This window comes from Blennius ocellaris (assembly GCF_963422515.1).
Source record: "Blennius ocellaris genome assembly, chromosome: 15".
NCBI lineage: Eukaryota > Metazoa > Chordata > Actinopteri > Blenniiformes > Blenniidae > Blennius > Blennius ocellaris.
This window is the reverse complement of record NC_137664.1, coordinates 16,552,705-16,577,892: the sequence shown is the minus strand read 5'-3', so window position 1 is coordinate 16,577,892 and position 25,188 is coordinate 16,552,705. Positions and strand designations below refer to the sequence as shown.

Sequence of the window (25,188 nt, the reverse complement as noted above, 5' to 3'; positions counted from 1 at the left end):
GTCCCTACGGTGGAGGTGAAATCTAAAAACCGGTGCTGAGACGATAAATTCTGGCCACTCGATCAGAAAGCGGACTATATGGACATCCTGTTTGTGCAGTGATTAAATCGCACACAACATAAAGCCATTAACTTTAACGTTCTTCATGCGTCCTCTCTGTGTTCATGCCATCACCAACATATGTAGTAGAAATACTTCATGTAACTTCTCTTATTTGCAATGATATTTGTGGTGTTCGTGTGGTTCTTGCTTTGGAGACTTCCGAGACGTTTCATCTGTTTCTATTGTTTGAACTATAAATCACAGCATATTTCATTGTTAACCCTTTAAAGAAAATGTATTGAAACGTGGAAAATTTTTAACGTCAGGAAAACATTATATTGAATCACATAAAGACCATAATCACTTTTATTCAGTGTTTTATTTCTTCATATCTTTAAATGTAACAAAATTCCTCCTTGAAGTTATCTGTAAAACATTTGATATAGATGACTGAGTTCTGAATATAAAGCATCATTCACAGAACTTGACTAGTTTTTGGATGTAATGTGTGTATGTTTGTTCGTCATCAAATATGTTGGCGAAGGAGAAAAACACAAGGTTGTTTATATTTCTAAGATGGGGTGTGAGGTAGAAGTGTTTTCACAATTCTCACCTAAATGTTAATGTCAAGCACCTCTTTAATTAGGTTAACACTTTTAGTTTAAATGAGTTTTTGTGAATGTTGGCAAATTTACCATAAATCCAACTCCAGCGGCTAAACTAAAGATCTGAAAAGAAATAATTATTACTGAATCAACAGACTTACACACAGATAAAACATGCCACGCTGCCAAATCTGAAGGTTTTTCTGGAGATACTGCAAGCTGGTGAGACAGGGACAAACGCACCTAATAATCACAAACAATCCCAGAAAAATTACAAAACTGACCAGGCACTATGCTATGCTTACCTTAAGTTTATGTTGATCCATTATGATCCATAATACCATACTTAATAGTGACAAAGACCATAAAATACTGCATGAAACTTCTCCTAATATTCTTTTGCTCTTTTTGTTATGATGCCATCACTGTGCACTGCTGCCAAAACCACAAGCCTTTTTTTTTTCAATTAAATGCACACTAATCACAGAACACACTATGATTATATTGTGTTAAAATACCCTTTCCTTCAAACTCTCCTACAAGAATGTCTTCAAATAAAATCAGACTTTCTATATTTTGCTTTTGCCAAATTTTTCTCCATTCCCTTTTTTGGGGGCAATGATTCTTTATGGTCTTGCAACGTTTCCAAAGAGAACGTATGCATGCAAAGGTAAAACATGCAAAGTCTACACATAAATGCCCCCAAATTCAGACTTGAATTTTGAATCTTGCTGCAAAGGGAGATGACCACTTCTCTGCAGCCCTATTGAACAAATAAATGAAAAGAAGGCCACTAAACCTCAAACTGAAATGTAACTTAAAGATGAAATGTGGTACTCGATTCACTTTAAAGATATTCCTGAAAACTAAACTCAGTGTTTCATGATGTGCTAACGGACGATACAAAAGAAACTAACACTTGTTTCTTTTTTTTTATTTTTACCTTTTTACGACATATTTGATGGGATCGTATTAAATAGATAGATAGATAGATAGACACTGTTTATTTTCAAACATGCCCTTAAAATTCATATTTAGGGGCCTTCTTTTTTTGCAGTTAGAACGTTATATTACACTCCAGTGTTAAGGTTAAAAGTTCTACTATCATTACCCTCTGAGGGGTTAAGGCTGTGGTTTACGTGCGTGCTGGGCACGATGGTAAATGCGCTCTCGGAGAAAAGCAGCGAGAGAAGCCGTAACTTAATCATCAAGTAGCGGCTTTTGCCATTTTTTTGGCAAGTGGGTAACGAACGCTTGCTGGCGAGAATCAATCGACGAGTGTCCGGCGGCTGTGGGGGTTTCACCTGTGGAGGGTCTGTGATTGGAGAGACTTTGCGCTTCTCTCCGCCCTCCCGGCGCGCAGCGCACTCCGCTCAGCTCCGCTCCTCACTCACCTTCCTCCACAGCCGCCGCATATCATGAACCCCAGTCTCTCCGCCCGGATGCTTTTCCCACCTTTCCCCGATTCGTGCTGACCGAAGCTTGTAACGTCACAGAGAGAAGAGTAAAGATCTCACCCGCTGTTACCGGTTTCTGGTCTTTTCTTTTTTTCTTTCTTCTTCTTTTTTTTTTTTTCTTTTTGGATGCGCCATGCAATCTCGCTGGTGGAGTTGTGGCTCTCGGTTGGTGACATGGACGTGGCTTTGGAGTGTGACATGGCTCGGAGCGCGCTGCATCCCCGCCAACGAAGGTAAACTGAGAGACGGGAGGTGGTGTTAATGTGGGGTGAATGGCACACTGGTCTGTTACACCACAGGTCTGGTTTGTGCCGCCGGTGCCGCGCAACGTCGGTGGCTCGTCCATACACCGCTTGGAAAAGAAAGAAAGAGAGAAACGAGGTCGCCTGTAAAAATGAACACGATGATTATTTATTTATTTATTTATTTATTAATGACAGCTGTGTTCCTCAACTCTGCTTTAACTCTGCGTGCCGAAACCGTAAAACAGACGAGATATAAGCCTGAACCTTTGGTCGGATCATGCGTCTTTTCTCTGACGATCAGTCTTCTGAGGACATGGCAGCGCAGCCAGACGCACGGCGCGCTGCGAAAATCTCCCCCATTTATCTTAGACATTGCAAGGCGCATTGACCTCAAGGCACTGTGCTTTCCTATTTCACCCTGCTAATAGAGGAAATCACATCTCCCTCAGCTTCGATTGTAATGTAATGGTTGTTGAGTTTAATAACATCTATGATAATCCACTTTTTCAAACAAATGCAGACTTTCAAGAAATGTAAAGCCCATCAGTGTTCATTTTTCATTTTGGGGGGGAAATTGTTGAGGACAGACTTTTTTTTATTTATTTATTTTTTATTTGGAGACCTTTAACCTCTGGATCCAGACTCTCACTTTCATCCATCAAGTAACACTAATGCATACATCCATCTTCTCTACCCCTTTGTCCAACTTGGGGTTGCTTTGAAATGCAAGGTAAAACCAGTACAGGTTTCCATTTCATTACCAGGCGACTGCAAAGAGACAGACTGTCCCCTGTCTGTTATTAAAAGCTTCATTTGCTAGTTTTCGTAAATCATTGTTCATTTATGAGCTCACTTGGTCCAGACAAGCAACTGAAGTCATGCACGCCAATCTCTCGGTTGCTCAACTTTCCCTTTTATGTTGTGTTTTATTCTTGAGCGACCTTTATTTTTGTGTTTTATGGTCACATTTACAATGTATTGAAAAACGTTGTTAATGTGTTTATGAGCTTCATTTGTCTTTTTCATACAGAATAAGCATAAATTGTTTCAAGAGACAATAGAATATGTACTTGTGGAACATTTTGGTATGAGTTGTGAGAGTGGGTTGTCTTCTTGTCTCATCCCGTCCATTTGTATCGACGTGTCCTTGGGCGATACACTCAGCGGTGCACGCAACTTGCATGACAGCCACTGGCATACGATCGAATGGGTGAACGTGACGGATCGTGTTGAATGCTTAGAAACCGCTTCGATAAAATGTGCTGTTTGAGTAATGTCCATTTACCTGCATTGTCCCTGAACAAATGTGAAATGTGGACAACAGTGAGACGACAGAAGTTGTAAATAGTAAGCCCTGAATGAGAGGTATAAAACAGTGTGTGATATTGTTCCCACGCCATTGTCCACACAGAGACCAGCATCCTAATAGCTGGAGATGAATGCCATTGTTTGACGCTGTCATTATCCGGGAAACAGGGAGCATTCATCACCCAGTGTTCTTCATGTGGCAGATTTATATGGTCAGAGTTTAGGTTTCACAAAAGTGGATCCCCGGTGTGTGGTCATGGAATGCTTCGAGAGTCCCGCAGGGGTACCCTTCAGTGCCACATAAAATTGGAGTCGAGCTCAGCTCGACTGTTTTTGTCTTTGTTTGATGGTCTTTTGGATTGTATTACCACATCAAGGGGTTTACATTCTATTCTATGTATTAATGGAATATGTGCCTGCTTTATATTTATTTGCAAAATAGGCAGTTCATTTGTGTTTGTGCCCAAGAAATGGAGCAAAGTTTGAGAAAGAAAAACCTTTTTCTATGATAACTGTCAAGATTGTATCCTCAGTTTCGCCCAAGTCAATTGGACTGACTCCAGCCCCCCTGATAATGCGTTAAAATGGTATCGAAAATGAGAGACAGATGAATATCCTGAAATTATTCATGTATTTGTTCCCTTTATTGTCTTTGATAATGAAGCCTCCACTCTCCCCTTTCTCCACGTTGTTGAAAACACACGTGTTTCCTTCAAATTTGACAAGAAAAGCCACAAACTCCATTGAAACCGCGCCATCCAACATGTCGCCCCTCCAGTCGGTGCCAAAAGCTGCCATTCATCGCTGCTTTTACATTAATTTGGCAGATATTTGCATTGCAATGGATAATCATACCATCGGATGCGTAATTGGAGAAGATTGTGAAACCCCATAATTAAACTTGCTCCTCATTGGACTAATTTATTGTAGTTGAAAGAAAATAAGACGACACAATGTTTCGCCCTCTGAGGTTTCTCTGTGAATTTCATCCATTTGCCCACCTCAGACTCGGCCTCAGTTTTGTGGAGAGCATCCTGTCAGACTGAATGCTGAAATGCTACACAGATATCTGGCATCAGCTTTGACTGCAGGTCAACCTCAAGCAATTGTTTTCGAGTCAGGTTTTTGTTGTGCGGAGAATTCCTGATTTAAAAAAAAAAACAGTTTTGCAGTAGAAAGAGGTTTTTTGTTTTTTTTCTGCAGTGACAAGCCCTGCTGATGAATGTTTTTTTGATGGAAACTCACTTTGCCAAGTTGATTGATTTTTTCTCTCGCCCACCTATCCATTCCTATTTAAAGTGATCGCTTTCAGAGAACGTCTCAATGTGGAGCCAGAGGCCTTCTAGCCCTTTTGAAGATGCCTTGATTAACTCAATGGCAACACAGAGTGTGTCAGATTAATGGTTTTAGAAGATTTCTATTGGTCCATGTGTCTATCGAACAAATATTGGCTGGAACATGTTGTTGTTGAACCAAAGAAATGGTTGCCCTTAAGGCGCAAGCTCACATGTATATAATACTGCATTGTTTTGGGGAGTGTGGGGGGGGGGGGGGTTAATAATGATTCACTGAGAGCTTTTACCTGCTACAAGAGTACCCAAAAAGTGCTTCTGAAAATAAACATGGCTCCGGCTTGTTTTTTACCTTGCAGAGCAGCTCTATCAGTATTCCCCATGCTGGAGGAAAAAAAACAAAAAAATCCCCTCGCTCTCCAACAGTTCGGAGACGTGTATCCTTGAAATGATGTCACTTAAGACTTTAAATCACTCTACCATTCACTGGTGTGGACTTTTTAATAATAAGTTGTGTAGATCATTGTCATCGCTGAGCGCTGACTTGTTAGGTGGTTTGATCCTTGGAGAGAGCAAGAGAGAGTGAAAGAGGTAATGCATCCCTTATGATCTAGTTCAGTATCACTTATCTCTTCTTTATGGCCTAATTAGTTGTCTAATCGCCTCCTAAGGACATCTTTTATTATTCTCCGCAGAACAGTGGAGACAGTAAGACAAGAGTTGTGTGTGTGTCTTGGTTCCTGAGCTCGTATTTGCTTCTTATTTTCTTCAGCTCACACCAGTACACCCTCTTTCAGGAGATGTTTTATGGATGCCCATCCTTTTGTTTACCTTTGGGCATGGTTCACTGCAGGATTAGCTGTTTTATAGCGAGGCTTATCCAAGCACACGGACCTGTAAATAGCCAGCTCAGCAAAACGGTTATAAATGCGACACGGAGTTATATGTTCAGGTTATTGATTTAATATCTTGTATAACAAAGGTTGCTCTGTGTTAATAACCAATCTTTTGCTGCTTCTAAACTGTTGAAATATATATAACTCTGGAATGGTGTAAGATTAGGTCTTTGTTTGTTTGTTTTTTTTTAACAAATTGGTCAGTTTATGAGGCTTTATCAAACCCTAATCAAGAAACAAAAGGTCTCTCAGGCTTTGTTAGAATTTCTTTGTGTTTCTCTTTTCCCAACAAAAGGAAGAAAGGGAAAATAAAGTGTTGGCTAGTTTTGGATTCATACTCGTCGTTTCACAATTGGAACAAAATCTGTTGAGGTTTTCAGTAGATTATATTATGCTTTTCAAAGGAACGTCAATGCTGCATTTGGGGACACGTCTTGCAGCTGAAAAATAAATATGAATGCCTTTTTGTAATAAAAAAAAAAAAATCAGCATATAATCCTGTGTTTGGTGTGTCTTGACAGTTTTGGTCTTTGCTGCGTTCATACTCCAACAAAAAAACACAGATCGCTTGAAAGTGGATCGAAACCCCTTGAGTGAAAGATCTCCATCAGCTGCTGCATGCTACTCCACTTTCAATCAGCGCCGGGTGTGGTTTGAAGTGTGAACATGGCATCGAGCAGAGTTCAGTAGTGGATAAACACCCGTGTCTACATTTACTTTGGTGCGCTCCATCATTTGGATTGCCGCATTCCCACCTGTCTCTGGCTTGAGTTTCAAGTCTGAATACTAATAGACACTTCTCACGAGGACCCATCAGACATGTCCAGCCGTAAATGTTTCATGGTATCATCGTGTTGAAGTTTCAGCAGAAGAAAACACAATTAAGTCTTGGATTTCCAGATGAAACAAACAGTGAGGATGACGGATTCTGAACCTGTCTGTCTGGTGTGTCTACCTGGCCTTGCAACTGATAGTTTTGCTTCCATTAGTGGTATTCTCAGATGCATAGCTCTTAATCTCTTAAGTCCAAAAGCTTGTCAGCAGCTCATTGACTTGTACTCTCTCTTTTATGATTTGAGTCCACTGAACAAGACTGGCCGTTATCGCAGAGGAGATAAAGGAAAGTGAACTCCGGCCTGGCAGGACTGGAGTTTATGGCTGCGTGTGCTGTACGAACAGCCCGCATGAGACATGTCATATGTTCCCGTGATTTACGAGGTGCCCGTGAAACCACCGCTGAGAGTTTGTTCTGGCTCGGTCATCCAGACATAATACTCTGGCCCTTGTCAGAGTTTCTCAGGTCTCTACTCCTGCCTGCAGTATTTCTGAACACATCCAACACGTCGACTGTGAGAACTGACATTTCGCTTACAGCCTGATGCATCCCAGATGTGCTCTCCTGCGAGATAACCAACCTGCTGCCAGTGAAAGAGTCGCGGCTCGCTTTGACTGCTGTAGCGCCTCCAGTTGCATCTGTCGCTCCTGGATGCCGTTCAGAGAGCTTTAAAGTTGTCACTGATTTTCACGGAAGAATTGTTTGACCCAGTGATGGGAAACATTAGATAAGATGAACTATAAACCGGTGCCGCACAAGAGGAGCAGGACATGTCAAGACGCGGAACGCTCAAGTAATTGCACTCGACAGTTTTCAACAGAGCTGCTGCGCGAGGTGGTTTCTTGTTTTTTTTTAATGGATGAGTTTGAGCTCCATTTTGCTTTGCACATGCTGACTTGTGCAAATCAGATTCTAAAAAGTGTTTTGGGAGTTGTTTCGATCAACAAGATGCGGTAATGTTCAGCTCCCGAAGCGTGCACTTAGATCGTCTCAGCTTCTTGTTTCTTTAAGATTCGCACACATTTATACCAGTACGGTAAATTGTACGATTTCCATTTACTCTCCATTAGAGACACACAAGGATTCTGAGAGGAAATTGCATTCTGGTTAATTTGATTTGAATTCGGTGCTTCACCTTGACAAATGCACATCATTAGAAATTCCTTTGCAACGACTAAAGATTCCCTCAGAGGGAACAGTTCCTGCCTCAGATTTCATCAACTCTCCAAATTTCACATTGAAAGCTGAAATTCTCGAACAAACATCTGAGTTATGTTTGATTTCTTTATATTGCTGCATTTCACTTTGCACAAAGTAGCATTTAGAAACTCCAGTTAGTTCAAGTCTTATCCAAAGATGTTGGATCACAATGTGTTAGAAATTTAACCAGACTTGTTACACTTGCTACATTGTATTACATACAATAGTATTTGACAGTGTTTTCCAGAAACATGAAATGGTATTTGATGTGAAAAATACTTTGTTTTGGGCAGCTTCTGTTCAAGGTCAATGGGCAATTGATCAGAGGACACCTGAGAATATGTATTCTTCATATTACTGGGTTTTACTGTTTATTACCTGGATACTGACACTGTTTAAGGCGATAAGAGGATTTCTATTTTATTGTGGAAAATCAGTGTAAGTGATCACAAATCAGTACTTCTACCTGAGGCATCACATCCAACACAGCCATCCTCTTCTGGAACTTCATCAAGAACAGAATAGATGACAAAGTCCTGCTGTGCACACTCAGGTTTCTATCCAAAGATATCAGGAACTTTCTCACTCTGTTGTTAAAAAAAACAACCAAACAAACAAACAAACAAAAAACCACACTCAGTGAACCTCAGTTTTATCACATTTTACTCTGTTCGTAGTCATCAAGATCTCTGTTTTTGTTTTTATGTCCTTTATTGTGCACTTCAGTTCATTGTTTGGTAATTTTACATATCAGACAGACAAATGTTTTATTATTATTGTTGATTTAAGGTTAACATCTCTATTTTTGCATTTTTAGAGCACAGCAATTGGCAAAACTTTGACTGATTACTAAACTACAACTGTTGAGACTATTTTGTAACATTGTGATGTTCTGTGCAAATGTGTTGTTATTCTTCCTGACTTTAATTAATTGTGTTTTTCACCGTTGAACAGTGAACCTGCTGGATTCTCGCTCTGTGATGGGAGACCTGGGCTGGGTGGCCTACCCTAAGAACGGGGTGAGTAGAATAACTCTCAATGTTGACAAAGTAGGTTGACACATATTCACTTTCACACCGGTTCAGGCAAAAAACAGTTGTGCGTTGATAATAATAATAATAATAATAATTAATTTTCACCATGTTGAATGAATCTGTTGGTGATGTTGGTGTGTTTTGGACATCGTTTGAGCAGCATGTTTAGCAGAGCAGTGGTCTTCAGCATGGCTACAGAGAAGGTGTTCAATTCATATTTTTGAAGCGCTCAGAGCCTGGTCTGTCAAGCCTGCTTACGAAGAGGAGTCATTAATTGAAACCAAATGAATTTGGCCTGATTTTGTGCCAGACAAATTCATTATAAGTGTCTACTATATGACCTGATGTGAAGAATTATGAAACTTTTAAAGGAAAAATATTACTTTTTAGCAAATGGTATCAGTGGACCGCAGGTTAATTTTCTTGTGGTTGAAGTCCACAAGCCAGATGTAGATGTTACCAAAACACCTCTTCCTTTCTCATGTGAGACGGAAACAAAGCAACGCTGCTTCAGCACATTGCTGCCTGTGTGTCTTTTGTCTGAGTGCACTTCAAATATCCGTGTGGTTTTGTAAAGTCTATAACTCAGTTACCCATCAGCATTGATGGGAACATGGACGCCAACGTTAATGGAATAACACTGCAAAAAAACTATTAGTCTCTACTTTAAATAAAAACCGAGTAGCTGCTTGTACAGTCCAGGAGGTAAATTCAGCTTTGTGGTTTTCTTAAAGACTTTAAGGTTAATGAAGTGCAGGTATTTCCTTTGTTCCACAAAGGTTAGAGGTCATTTCATTTCTGAGATTTCTCTATTCATTATCGAGGCAAATTGAATTCATGAATAAGATATTTAAAGTCACAGTGGACTATATTCTCAAGCCAGGAATTGAATTTCCATTTTCAAGTATTCCCAAGATGAAGGCTAATTGGGGAATGACTTACTGGAGTTGTAAAATAGTTATTCCAAGATCTTAAATATTCTATTTTAATGATAAAGAATTGATGCGTGAAGATATGCGTCATACACTGACTTTTCACAGTCAGATCTGGCAATTTTCCAGAAAGAAAAAGAAATTGAATTTGTGACACTGCATGGAGTTTAGTATTCAGCGGTCATATTAAAAGACGTTCATTTCTGCATTTGTACGATCAACATGGAAAAATCTCCCATATAATCGGAACTCATACAGACAAATATGAAGCCATGCCCAGCAGACCGAGAGTGCTGACCGGAGCGTTTTCTTCACTCTGTGTATTCAAATCACAGCCCACTCTGTGGCTGTATGTAGATGAAGGAGATAGTGCTGACAAAAGCAGCCGCACACGCAATCATATTAATGAAGATGTGATCATGGCTTCTTGGTTTTTTTTTTTTTTCTTCCACCCCAACAATGCAGCTGCATAAATATCAGCGTATGGCTCTGACAGCAGGAGGAAATGAAGGACAATGATAAAATAATAGAATGATATCTTCATTAGCAGCGATGTTTTTGTGAAGCTGCTTTTTTATGGTGATTAATTTCCTGTAATTTAACTCTGCTGTGTGGCACATTAATGCCAGACATGCCCGAGAAAATAAACAGCCCATTTCCTGTGTTTGGCTCTTTTTTTTTTACTTTAATAGCATACAGTCCGGTTGTTGGCCATTGCCTCTCGTGTTCACTGTTTGTACAACAACACCCCATCTGCAGTGTACTACCAGACAGTCTTCACGCACACAAACACACGCGTTCACACTTCCCGTCTTGGCTAAATAAGATGTGAAAAAAATCGCCGAAAGTTTTTATTTTTAATTTTAATTTTTTTTTACTCTCATCTTCCAGATGGCTCATTTCATCCCCGGTTTCCTCCTTCTCCCTTCATCCTCGTCAACACCCGTCCCTCTATTCTTCTACTTCTTTTCCTGGCTCAACTCCTTTTGCCGTTCCTTCCCTTTCTTCCCCCAGCGAAACATTTCTTTGACACCCCACCCATTTTCCTCTTATTCTTGTCATCTGCCTCTCTCTTCATCTCACTTTGTCTTCTTCTAGCCGCCTTCTGCTTTGCTTTTTCCCCAAAGCTTCAATGCACTTTTGAAAAGTTATTGAGATGTGCACTTAGACAAAGGGGCGTTTTGAAAAAGGCCTTAAAAAGGTTTTAAATTTGATGGATGACCTTGAAATACTTGGAAGCGTTTCACCGTAAGCGGTGAGACTAAATAAGGCCTAATTAAGAGACAAATGTTTTGAAGTGCGAGACAGAAACTGTTAAGTAGTGTTGTTGTGAGCTGGAAACTGGAAGGTGCAGAAAGGAAATTAAGAATATTTTGGTTTCAGAGCTTAAATTGTCAGTGAAAACTGTTCTGCGCTCATGCTGGGATTCTTGAACCTTCAAGTTGGGGTTCTCCTCTTTCTAAACAGTTTCTCTTAGTAGAAAATAAATGACAAAAGCCGGGAGAAATCCTTCCTTTAATCTTGTTTGGAAGTCTCGTTTTGGAAATGTCATTAGCCATGAGGAGGTTTTTTTGCCTTCCTTTCTTGAGACCCCCTGCTGGGTTCTCTGGCCTTGTGATGCAGACGTACTGTGGATTGGAGGAAGATGTAGAAATGACAAAATGATTCATGGATTTTTGACAATAAGGAGTTAAAATCACCAGAGGAGGCTGAATTCATGCAGGTGAAATGATCATCAAGCAAATCAGTAATCGACAGCAATTTTCTTGGTGAAATGAGATTCATTTACACATTGGTTGTTATTGATTGGAGGAGAATAGATGGCACTTCCATGCATTTTGTATGAATATCTAAAATTTAAATGATAAAAGCAGGCATTTAAAGGTGAGCGATGTATAATGAGGCTGCCAACCCTTTTTTTCTTAGAACCTTCCAGATAGCCTCTCTGGAAAGCTTCAGACTCTTCATCTATCTTTGAAAAGACATTAATTACAGTGAAGCCAAATGAAGTAGACATGCCCACTTTCACAAAATATTAAAGCAAAAAGCTGAGATCCAGAGTGTTTATTATACTTTTTTTTTTACATTTGCAAATCACATTTTGACAGACTGAGAGCTTTCAAAGCCTCTGGCAGCTATTGACCTCTGCTTTCTCCCTAAGGGGGCCCCAGGCCACAGATTGGGAACCACACCAGTGTTATCATTATAATACAGGAGAAGGTGGCGATATAATGGCTTCACGACCTAATCCCCCTCCTCATTTCCAGTGTGATGCTTTTAGATTAGGTGGTCCATATGTGGAGGGACAGGAATGAACTGAGAAAAGTCAGAGCTAAACAGATAATTTGTCTGGTCAGTTCCATCTGTCTCCATTACCTTCCATCAGTCCGGTAAATCCACAAACCCTTCTAGAATAGATGTGAGCATCAGTGGACGATGCTCGCTGGGCCTGTAAAATCTCTTTAACACGTGGCTGACTCAAAGGTCTCGACTGTGACAGAACAAGAGTGATGAAACGTGCCGTGCTCTGCCTTGTGTGTTAAAACTTTAATCAAACGTGAGTGCAGACGACGGACACTTGACATGTGATGTTAACAACCAGGCACAGCAAAACACGTTAGACTAAAAGTGCCATACAGTTTTGGTTTGTCTTTTCAAGGCTGAACCAAAAAAAAATTGAAGTTATATTTTTAAAATTGCTGCATGGCAGAACATTGTGACATAATATATTGCTATAAAGTTATTACCCTTATTGAGATTTTATTTAGTAATAATAAGAAAACACATTTATAAAACGGAGTTTAGTGCAACAATTGGGTATCTATATATCAACATTTATTAATCTCACTTTCACTTTAAAAAGACAAATCTAACTTTTTTTCCCCTTATGGATCTCAGTCTGTGAACAACATCCTTTAATAGTGAATAGGAGAACTTTATTAACCAAATCCAAGGTTTTCCAGTTTAGTTTTAAACAATTACAATCCTAAAAATAGGTTGATATCTTAACTGAAGTCTAAAAAAAAACAGGCATTTAGTGCAGAGCAATTTTCAATCTACTGTTTTAAGTCAAGAACGGCTTTTTTTTGTTAATTTCATAGATATTTGTTCATTGTTTTGATTCTTGTATTGCTTTTGCTGCAATCGTAATAATGCATGAGATGATTAAACATTTTCTGTTGACAAATTGGTTTTTAAACAAGGTGCCTGCAAACACTACATCGTAATTGACAGTCTGAATAGAGAAAATCTTCAAATAACGTCAGTTTGTGCAACATTGTAATGTGCTTCAGAAGGTAGCAGGGAGTCATTCAAATACAACCGCTGCTGAGCGACCTGTCGGATATTATTGTGAAGCAATCAGCAACGCATTCAAGCCTCGTCTGGCTCCCAGTTCATCGGCTGTGTGCGGAGGGTAAAACTAAGAATAAAGTGAAACCGCACTAAATTGATGTAATCACCGCCATGCTTGGCCAGACAGCCGCTTATTGAGAGCTCTCTTTCATCGACTGCCTTCACTGATTCACTGTGCTCAATTGACCAGAAATACAATGTGGGCAGGTTGGCGTCAAAGGTGCTGAACACATTGCGAAAACTCCGGGCAGCGGGCGGGTGCAGATGCTAACCGATGCATCCAGTGACAGCTGACAGCTGGTGTGGCGAGTCGGGGCCTTAAACTGTCCGTGTGTGATAAGGGAACGGAGTGGCTGTTTGAAAAGTGGCGTTTGCGTAAAGTTTTGTTGTTAAGGTTTTCTGATACTGTCTTGTACAGTCACACGGAGGCGGGTGGGACATAAAAAAGAGGAGGAGAGCAATTCAAGAACAAGAAAGGAAAGAAATCAACAGCAATCAGGCACAAATTAGAAAGAAATGTGAGTGTGTGTGTGTGTGTGTGGGGGGGGGGGTGACAGAAGAGTAATATTTCTGGGTTAGATTTAATATTTGATAATTAATGTAAGAAAAGAGGACAAAAGGAAATGATCGGCAAGGGATGAAATTAGACAAGTGGAGGAATGAGACGGGGGCAAAAAGTGGGGGAGGTGGCAGTGATAGGGAAGGGATAGAGATGGGGGAGGGGGTCTTTCAATGGGAAAGGAAGCAAAAGGGACAGTTCTATTACAGTGTCATGATGGTCAGCGGTAATGGGCGGTAATAATAAGTTGGAGACAGCTTTATGGGCTTAGAGCCGGGAGGGCTCTCACCGCAGCCACGGGGGGTCCCGCTGACGGATGTGGCACACACACACACACACACACACACACACACACACACACACACACACACACACACACACACACACACACACACACACAGAGCAGTCAACAAAAGCTAAACACACACACTAATGAGGTGCTACACGGAGGGCTTGGAGGTTTCTTCGAGCAGGGTCTGTGACAGAGAGGTTAAGGCTCCATGACAGGGTCTGGGTGTCATTACACTGGGCTTTTCACCCATTTATCACCTCTGGAATCTTGCACAGCAACGTGTTGGCTATTTGATTGCTCATATTGAAACATCAGTTCAGCCAAACTGAAGAAAACACAAACTGATGGCCTGATTTATTTATTTTTTTCAACCAGTCTGATAGCTGATCATTTCATGCTCATCATGACATTTTTCATGTATTTAGATTATATATCAAAATTCCTTTTTAATTGTATTTGTAGACATTTTCTTTTTAATAACAGTTCAGGCTTCTCTTATCTTTTTGAGGTTTCCATCTTGCTTTAATTACTTGCGTCAGTCAGAACAAATGTTTGGGCAGCGTCATCCAAAAGGGGCAAGCAGGTGGTCGGCGAAGTAGCAGCAGATTGAGAATGTCTCCAAAATGTCACGTCGGAAGATAAAATCTTCATTCCTCGAATGCAATCAGCTCCAACTTGGAGCATGTTTTTCTTCCTATGAAACATGTTCTGTAAAGGCAAATGTTCTGTCTTCTTTCAAAAATGTAAGAGTTGTGACTGACTGACATGACGTGTTGTAGCGGGATGTTTGCTGTCACACAAGCCGACATTCAGAGCGAGTTTTAGCTGTCTCACAACCTGAGAAGTTCCTGAGTGGAAATTGTTCATTGCCTCATTCACGTAACGTTTTCAAGTGCAAAACTTTTATTGCGTCTTGGGTGCCCGTACACAACAATGGTATCGAAACCACTAAGAATGCGAACTTTTTGAGAATGGCTACGGCTCTGTCTCGGTGGAGCATGCACACCATGGCAGTAGTAAATAGTTCTTCTGCACATGCACAAGTAGCTAGACAATAAGACCAATGGCAACCTCCACATTGTTATGACTCTCAGTCTGTATTTTCCTGGGACTTGGTACTTTTATAGATGAGTCACACAGAATAGTAATCCAACTTGGTCGTCTGTCCATACGAATGCACTCGCCAGTGTGAATTTTTATAGCATGTTGTTCTCTGCATGCATGTGTGTGTGTGGTTTTATCACAAAAACAAACAACAGCACATACGAGAGGCTGAACAGGAAAATGTCATTTTCAGCATAAATGGACATCGTTTTAAAAAAAACTATGTTTTGAAACTAAAATGCAAAAACAATGCGTTTTCACTTGAAACGTTGTTGTAAACAGGTCTTGAGTCCTGAGTCAATGTTGGGGTTTTTTCCGGCCATTTCAATTTGCCTGCCATATTGTTGCCTGTATATATGAAGCTGTGTTGAGTTTATATTTATGCTCAAAAAGAGCAAGGTCAAAAGCAGCTCAATACGTCTCCATCCTTTTCAGTTGTCTTCAGTGCAAGACCATTACTTTTTCTACTTAGTTGTTTAGTGAAGGTATTGCTTTATTCAATTTCAGAACTTTCGCAGACAGCTTATGGCAGCTTCACCCTTTAGAGCCAAGATATTGCTTGTCATTATAATAACATAAATGAAAATAGGCCTATACATTGGCGTTCCACTGGATAAAGGATTTATTGGATTAATAAATATTATGCACCCATCCAATGTAATATGTATTATGTGAAGCAGAAAGGAGGTAGACGTTTAACGTTCAATGACAGTCTCTGAAACTTTGAATAAATATCTTGGCATTACTGTGGTCGTCAACTGAGAAATATATCATAGAAACGTCTCCTGGTAAGTGTCGAAGCATGGCACACCATACAAACGTACTGGAATTAAGAACATGTGTCTTGGGATTTGAGTGAAGTGATTCTGTCAGGAGAGGCGGTGTTAAATACATGAAGGTGATAAAAGCTCACCTTCTGATCAAATGGAAAGAGTTTATTGAATTCAGGATCAAGTGGATCAGGTTTGTTGTTTGTTTGAGCAGAGAGTGTCTTGGTCCTCAAAGATCAGACGCTCAAAGCACGATACACCAATATGTTTAACTTGTCCTTGAAGTAAAGTCTTCATTATTACTCCAGCCTGTTTGTCCTTATAAGTTCAAAATGTGCGTTTATTCACGCATGTGTCCTTTACTAGGCAAAGCAGAAAGTTTAACTTTGCTAAGTTAGATTTGAAACGTCTGAAGATTTTTGCTTTCGAATTAACCATATTAAAAACTCGTTTGATGACAAGTTAAAAGAATCAGCTTATGCAAGTAGTCTATCGTGTCACGTTTACATTAGTGATCAAACATTGCTAATACCGTTGAGCTGCAGAGAGGGAGGATTTCCAGAGGCAACAATGACGGCCAAGCTTCCACACAAACACCGAACCCATTTGGTACTGGGCTAAACAAGAGAAGGTCGTCTGCTCAGCACCCTGCTGGGCTACTAATGACGAGTGTGTACCCGTGTGTGTGCATGTGTGTAAATGTGTGTTAAGCTGCGTAAAGCTCAGAACAGGCTGGTGGATCTGTGTGATCTAACCAGTAAGAGGCTTAATGTCTGCACTGGGACTGACTGGGCTGAAGTCTGGGAGAGATAGGAACTGAGTCGCACACAAGTTCCAGTGTTGCCTTTATGCAATCCTCATCCATGAAGGTAAACTCAATGTGGAGTTGCCTAAAAGATTCAAGGAAAATAAGGATGTATTTCAAGACACACATGTTCCGTCCTCTGTGAAATCAAAATGCCAAAAATTTTTGGCAGCTCTTATTATTTCATTGCTTGAGGCTACAGAAATGAGAAACACGAAAAACATGAACAAATGACCCGAAAAAAAAAAAAATGCCCAGTCTGAGCTGATGGGGAAGGAAATAGATAGAAAACATGGTTTTCTTCAACTGGAACCTCAGACGTTAATGCCTAATTAAAAGTGCTTGAATTGCAATGTTTTTCTTTCACATTAAAATTACTGTAATTACAGTGAATTTGTTCTTTTTTTTGTTTCAATGGCCGTATTGTTAAACTGACAAACACTAATGTTAAACACTCTGTCAGCTTCTGAATGATTCACAATGAAGAGCAGCAAATTTGTGGCTATCTGCTAATTCTTACACAAAAAAATATTTTGTATATCGAGTGCTATACTAAAATTTAGGACCTGTTTACACGACAGTGTTTTCAAGTAAAATTGCTAAACTTTCATTGTGTTTTTAGTTTCCTTTACAAGATACTGGTGCTAAAACTCACTGAAAATGCAACTTGTTTGAAAATGGCTCCCAAGGTGGAACTTTTTTAAACGCCCGTACTCAGTTTCCGTGCAAATGGGAAAACACAACTTTTTGAGTACATCTCGGGCTCCGTCTCCATGTAGCATGACTCTAGTAAATACTGAACATGCACGAGTAGATGGGTAATTTTATAGTTGAGTCACATGAAATAACAATCCAACTTAGTCATCTGTCTAACGAATGTCTGTGTGCTCATTGTTGATGTTTATAGCGTATTGTTCTCTGTATCTGTTTGGTCAACAAGACAAACAGTACGTACTAGTGGCCGAGCATGATAACTATATGATATTGAGTGTTTCTGTCAACAGGCATCGTTGTCAAAATGTCGCCATGTAAATCCCAAAATGTTCTGAAACAAAAATGCAAGAATTATGCACTTTCACTTGAAACGGTTTGTAAATGAGGTCTTAAGCGAGGCGAGCTAAAATATGAAGCAGATGCAACACCTGAACAATATAAGTCCAGTGTTCATGATGAATGCCATAAATCATAATACAGACATTAACAATTAACCTCATTAACCTAATATAAAAGTCAGTTTATAGTACTTTTGAGTTGAGCTTGATTCGACCAATCAACCCACACAGAAATATCAAACATCCCTCTGATATAAGCTTGTCACTTTTCAAGTATGGACTTATCCTTGGTAACTAAAAGTGAAATTGCTCCTCATTAGTCCAAACATACGCCTATCCTGAAAATGGCTTGAGGATTGAACAACACACACAATAACACTCCAACACCTGCATGCAGTCTCACATTCTTCTGAAACGGAGTAATTATAACGAGAAGACAAAAGAGCCGGGCGAAAGTGGTGAGAGATGGAGGGGGGAGAAGAAGACAGATGGAGAACAAGACAGAGAGAAAAGACAAAGACAGAAGGCTGTGTACAACGGCTACCGCACGGATTGATTAATATGGGCTATTAAGCTATAACACCAGATCATAGTCGGGTCCCCTTGGCCATATTATGGTGACATGATGAAGCGCCTGTATTAGCCATGGGAGAGTGCTAGTGATGCAGATAATAGCCACGTCCCAGGAGACCTGCAAAGGGAATTAATGCTGCTGTCTCACACACACACACACACACACACACACACACACACACACACACACACACACACACACACACACACACACACACACACACACACACACACACACACACACACACACACACACACACACACACACACACACACACACACACACACACACACACACAAACACACGGATGCAGATGCTCACAGACACAAAATTGAATACTGACTGTAATTTACATATGTGAACACACACAAGCGCAAAAGGATGCACGCACATGCTCTTTTTGAAGACGTGTGTTTGAACACACTTCTTTTTCCTGACAGGACCTCGGCCCGTGATTTATGGTAAATGTATACATACCTCGTAGCGCAATCTCTTTCTTTCCTGCCTGTTGTAGTGGGAAGAAATGAGATGAAAGGAACGGATGAGGATTACCCTGTCTATACCTCTACACACACACACCTTTTATCATTTTCATTCCCTAAAAACCCTGCAACTCATTTGTACGACTTTGCTACAGTTTTCAGGTCTAGAAGTACACCTTTACATTTTTTGCTGATGGTGCAAGCATGGCTGCTTGAGTTTTGGAATGGCTACTCACAATTCCTTTCAAAGTGCCACAGTTGACTCCAGTGTAAACAAGCCATTATCTTTATTCAGGTCCTTCAGGCACTATTGGACGAAGCATCACTCTGTCTATATTCAAACACATTGCAATTATGCTTTCACTTAGGTTTCATAAGTTGTTTTTTTACCTGAAACAAATGCTGGACTAGTATGGCTACAAGCTCATTCATTTTCAAAACATTGCATTGTAAATGCAAAAAGTTTTTGAAACAAACACTCTAAAGCAATGTGTTTTCACTTGAAAGGTTTGTTGCGTAAACGGGGTCCAAATCAACATGTTTTGTTCTGATGTTTACAGACTCGGCAAAGATCTATTTCTACTTCTGAATATTCAAAGGACATTCAGGCAGACAATTATATATAATCAAATAAATGCATGTTTTTTTTTTCCTTCAGGGTTTGACAGAATAACAAGTGGTGCTTTAAGTCTTAGAATTCAACACCACAGTCATAGTAAATAATGAAATCGAGTTAACAAAAGTGCAAAGCACATGCAAAGTCCACTTCTCCTCATATTTTTATGAGTTAAATATTAGAACTTATTGCTCTGCGACTTTCCTTCCTTTTGTGGCTTTATGGTCAAAATGTCATGCTAAACACCAACCAATAAATCAGTTCTTCTATCAGAGCTTTTGGTGTGTGAGTGCTTTTGTGAATGGGTAGTATGGGTAATATGATTTTTTGTATAACCATTAAATATGAAGGACAATAGAACTTGGCAGTGTATATTATGTCATGACAAGCAAGAAGAACCTCTTACAAGCGTCCTCAGACAATCTGGTCAATGCCATGCCGTCATTGTAGGGGAGTAAAGCGTCTGAATATTTGTCTTTAGCCATTTCCATTAATTTTGTCATTTCTCTGTCTCAGTGGGAAGAGATCGGGGAGGTGGATGAAAACTATGCCCCCATACACACCTATCAAGTGTGCCGCGTGATGGAGCAGAACCAGAACAATTGGCTCCACACCAACTGGATCCTGACCGAGGGCGCCCAGCGGGTGTTCATCGAGCTCAAGTTCACCCTGAGGGACTGCAACAGCCTGCCCGGCGGGGTCGGGACCTGCAAGGAGACATTCAACATGTATTACTACGAGACCAACGGCGACGAGGATGAAATGGAGGACGGGGAGATGAGGGACGGTGTGATGATGACGGAGGAGGAAGACCGGGCGATGAAGGAAAGCAGATACATCAAAATCGACACCATAGCGGCCGACGAGAGCTTCACCGAGCTGGACCTGGGGGACCGGGTCATGAAGCTCAACACTGAAGTCCGTGACCTCGGCCCTCTGACGCGTAAAGGCTTCTACCTGGCGTTTCAGGATTTAGGGGCCTGCATTGCTTTGGTGTCGGTGCGGGTTTTCTATAAACGCTGCCCGTTCTTGGTGAAGAGCTTGGCCGAGTTCCCCGGCACCATCCCTGGCTCGGAGGCCTCGCAGCTGGTGGAGGTGGTGGGGCGTTGCGTCAACAACTCTGTGCCTCTGTATGAGCCTCCCAGGATGCATTGCAGTACGGAGGGGGAGTGGTTGGTGCCCATCGGGAAGTGTGTCTGCCAGCCGGGCTTCGAGGAAATCAATGGCTCTTGCCAAGGTGAGACGAAAAAGTTTTCTTTAAATTTCTCTGTCATGGATAATGCGTGTAAACTGGGTGGTGTTGCTGAAGGCTCTCTTGCTTCAAAACAACAGGACTCTGGTTTGATTCCCGGCTAAGGTGTTGAGCTCACTGGCATGAATCAGCTTCCAACCATGAGCTTGAGTTTGGATAAAGTGGATTGATGTGTTATTTGAAAACTCTTCCCGTTTAATGTTCAGCTGGTTCTTAATAAAACAAAAGTTCCACCTCTACATTTTGTATCCAATCATGACAGTCATGACTCTTTTAGGTTTCTGTGTTCACATGCACGGATGTTTCCCTGGTTTGCTATTTCCATTCTGTGTATTTTTATAGCCATGCGTGTGTTTATTTTTGGTATTGTGTGCTTGAGTGTGCACATGGATCTGTTTATTCTCTCACTGAGTGTTTCTTACTGTGCGAGTGCGAGTCTGTGTTTCTCCTCAGCTTTAGAGGAGGGTATTCCCCCGAGCCCCGCAGCACTTTGCTGCTCTCATAAAGCCTCTGTTCTGCTCCGTCTTAGACTCGAACACTCCCAACCGCCGACCTTAACTGCCATTTCCACGGGCACCCAGTGCCTCTGCATTTTTCTCTACCTTCGCCCTCTCCAATCTTCCTCTGTGCTGACTTTAAATTACTCAATTTTCCGACTTGCACTCGACAATCTACTCATGCAAGCGAGAGCAGTTGTGAATAGCGTGGAGAAATTTATGGAAAAAAGAGTAATAATAATTCCAGCAAACACGCGAAACGGCGCGGCACAGGAAAGTGAAATGTGTGATTATTTGGTAGCTCCTGAGTGTTTTGATTTAATCTTCACACAATGCCTTGCAGATCACGTGTCAGCGTGGTGTGATGGAGTGAATACACATGGCCAACACTTGGAAAATCACACATAGAGATAGATTCTCCAGCCATTCAGATTCACAAATGCGCACATGGAAACTATCTTGGATGTGAGATTATAGGGTAGTTGATTGTGTGCGTGGCAGTGAGGGTTTCTGCAAGCGTTCCGCATATCAGATTTGTCTCTGAACTCATCAGACAATGTGTCCAGAAGGTTTGCTGTAATCAAATGGTGAAATATAGTTGCAAAGAGTGGAGCATCCCCGCAGCAGCTTTGTCAGACACAGAATCTCTGTCGGGAGATCATTAGGAAAATAGCTGTCAGTGGGCCACCGGCCTGCCTCCAGTCATCCCGCCACAGCCTGAACAGTCGGGTAGACTGATGTTACAGATCTACAGCTGACGGGGCTCAAAAAAAACATAACCTCGTCTTCAGTGGTAGTATTCATAATGATATAGAGCTCATTAGCCACAGTGTGTATCGGTGATGTGTAACATCAGGATGTAACTGTACATCTGAAATACTGTACTCGGAAAAGGAACTTGCATGCAAATGATTAAAGACCCTCTGAGCAGTGCATGACTTCCACTCATTAGCTTTCCACCCATTTATGCGCAGCTAATTATGCTTTACAGACTTCTGCTATGCCACTTCTGGACTAATTTGGTTCGGCCCATTTTGTTACCTTAGGAATTATGATGCCAGGACCTGGACCGTTATAGTATTATGTATTTCTTTTGTGTTTTACTTCAGTATCTGCATGCTAATGTTTAGAACATGCAAAATGTTATGAGCTGTGGTTTTAATTTCAGCGAACATGGTGGGGTTAGTCATAGCAATTTGTCTTCATTTCAACAATAGTTGTGGAATTTATTTTACAAGTTTATTGTCTCTGCATAATCAACATCTGTAATGCACATATTGCAAAAGACTGAATTGTAATTAATTATGTCTTCCTGTACTATATGGTCATGCTGTAAATGTAGAAATAATTGGCCAATCAGCCAAAGCTCCACCGAGCGTGTTCAATCGAATTATTCCATACACATGTACAAATATGTACATCATATTTATGACACAGCCAACAGTTATATCATGATCCCAATAATCAGCATTATCACAAATCGCAACTATAATATTATGCAGTGATGCCACAAACATATGCATGTCCTCTGCGAGATTGAGTGGCATTACTTTATCTGTCATGAATTGAAAATAAAGCATAGATAATTGATCAGTCTACTTGAGCCAAAGTTTTCCGTATTCAAACATTGACTTTCAAACTAGTATCAGCATTAAAATAACTGTTAAATGTTTTTATGGTACACAAAATAACATGTAATCCAAAATTGTGTTATCCTCTCCTGGATGTTATCTTTCACTTGCTCTGTTTTATCAGACCCCTGAAATCTGTGTGAATGCAACACTGCTGTGTTCACCTCTTGGAATAAATGCCCTTAAATGTTGGCACATCCGTTGTTGTAGAGCCTCGATTAGGTGGTGTCTAACAGAACGTTGAGGCACCAGGATGTATTGTGGATCCAAAAGCTTTACAAGGGTTAGTTTGATTTTCATGCCAACACAGCTGCATCAGAATCTAAGCTGCATGTTTGCTTTTCAGATGGTGTATGAAATTGTTTCTATTTCACAAAGCTTTGATGCTGCCTCCTCTTCAAATGGTGGTATTGCAGATAATACATGTCAGCTATTGGACTGAAAATCGGCTCCTCCTGATTGGCGTGATTTAGTGACCGTTGATCAAGTAAAAATTGATGAAATTCGCCCTGATCCGATACTAACAACACGACTATCTGAATGCTTTACGCCTTTCATGTGTAACACCAGCTCGTTACACTCCTTTCAGTTTTGGCTTACTGTTGGCTTCAACACATCATCAGCAGTGATTTCAGACTCCATTAACTGGACAATAACACATACAAATGGTCGTTCTTTTGTGTATCTATCAGCACGTTTCATGAATGTGCAACACAATGAGACAAGGGTGACAAAAGCAGTTAAGACAGGATGCTGACTAAATTGAATGTGAATGTGGTGGCCTTGCTGAATGTAAACCAGTCTACACTTAAAGTGGAGCAAATTATAGATAGTAGTAAGACAGATCATTTGTATTGGCCCATTCCATGTGCGCTTTATAAATTGAAACTATGCATACTTCAATTTCAGAGTCTGAAAATGAAGAGAGAGAAAAAAAACATGTCTGCAGAATTAGTATCTCCTGATTTTACATACATTTGTATGTCTGCATTGCATTGCATGTGTTGCACCTCTGATATTTTACATCCTGTGTACTTGCAACGATAAAGAACATAGCGTGTAGGTTTTTCAAGCAAAAGATCAGTCTGTTAAAATATATATTTCTCACAACATTTCCATGGAAAAGGACTCGGTCAGCATGTAGCACAAAGTGCTCTGTAACTGCTCGGGCCGGGTCTCGACAGCACAGAGGATTGAAAGCGTGTTGCCCATGCTGATGTAGACTGAGCTGGGCAGAGAAATGGCCTTAAAAACAGCAATCAGCTTTGTACATAAAGTACACAAAGGCCTGTGAGGGCGCTATTCTGATGACACTGTAATCAAAAACTGACCCCTGACATGTCTCGCAAAGAAAACTGACTCATCATAGTTTGTTTGGGGTTTTTTTTCTCACCTCGTTATGGTGCTACAAAGTTTTAAGAATTACCTTCGTTCTCATTTTAATGAGTTTCAGTGTTTTGAATTCCAGGAAGATGAAGGTGTGTGATGTGCAAATTTCTACCATTGGTCTTTGCAATAAAACTATCCTGGGTGCTCACAGTAATATCATTTATCAGGTTTTCTTTTCTCTAGCTATCTCTCTCGCTCTTTCCAAATGCAGTCCTTAAACACAATCAAATGCAGTGAAGTGAGTAGGACACACTTCTCAAAATTAATGAAGCTACAGGATGTTTTTTTTCTTTTTTTTCTCTCTTTGCAGTTTTGCATGCAGATGAGTGTTAAACCGACAGCCTTTGAAATCATGTACAGAGAGAAACGTGGCAGGGTTTCCTCTCTGCCAGCTTTGTAGCCATATGTGTTCGCTGCCTTGGTAAACACTTTTTCATGTGTGTTTCAGTCACTCGCAGGAGTGTGAAGTGTTGAAATTTTTTTGGTTTTTTGAGTGCCTGGACTCCACACTGCGAGTGGTTATGTATCCACTGTCTTTTTATGCCGGGTAGTTTCTAGTTGCTGTTCAGAAGTGGATGTTCTGAACATCCGTCGAGCTGAATTTTTCAAACCATCAACGGGTTTAGTGGTTTAATTTCAACTCCATTGTGCCCTTTTAGTAGTGCGTGTGTGCGTGTGTGCGTGTGTGCGTGTGCGTGTGCGCGTGCGTGTGCGGTGTGTGTGTGTGTGTGTGTGTGTTTTTTGTTTTTTTTATTCAAGCTGTTTAAGCAGAGATCCAGCATTGGTAATAACATTTTATTTGATAGCTTGTGTTGACTGTGAATCAGTGGGTTGAAGGTCGGTGCAGCACAATGTGTGTATGCGAGAGAAAATGTGTAAATTTGTGTTGATCCTGGCAGTGTTGCCTGTGCGTGCTGCCCAGTAGAGCATGATTTAATGCAGCCTTTGTGAATGTAGGACAGAAC

The 25,188-nt window shown here is 40.6% G+C and overlaps 1 protein-coding gene across 1 annotated transcript in view; it reads left to right on the top strand.

Annotated features, from left to right (window-relative positions):
• Positions 1-2,237: 2,237 nt before the first annotated feature.
• epha5 (EPH receptor A5) overlaps positions 2,238-25,188 on the top strand; it is a gene marked incomplete at both ends in the record, with an annotated part of 78,364 nt that continues 55,413 nt past the window's right edge. The window contains 3 exons of the mRNA XM_080509650.1: positions 2,238-2,337; positions 8,835-8,899; positions 19,971-20,691. Of these exons, the coding sequence (XP_080365776.1) occupies positions 2,238-2,337; positions 8,835-8,899; positions 19,971-20,691 (886 nt within the window). The remainder of the gene's footprint in view (positions 2,338-8,834; positions 8,900-19,970; positions 20,692-25,188) is intronic.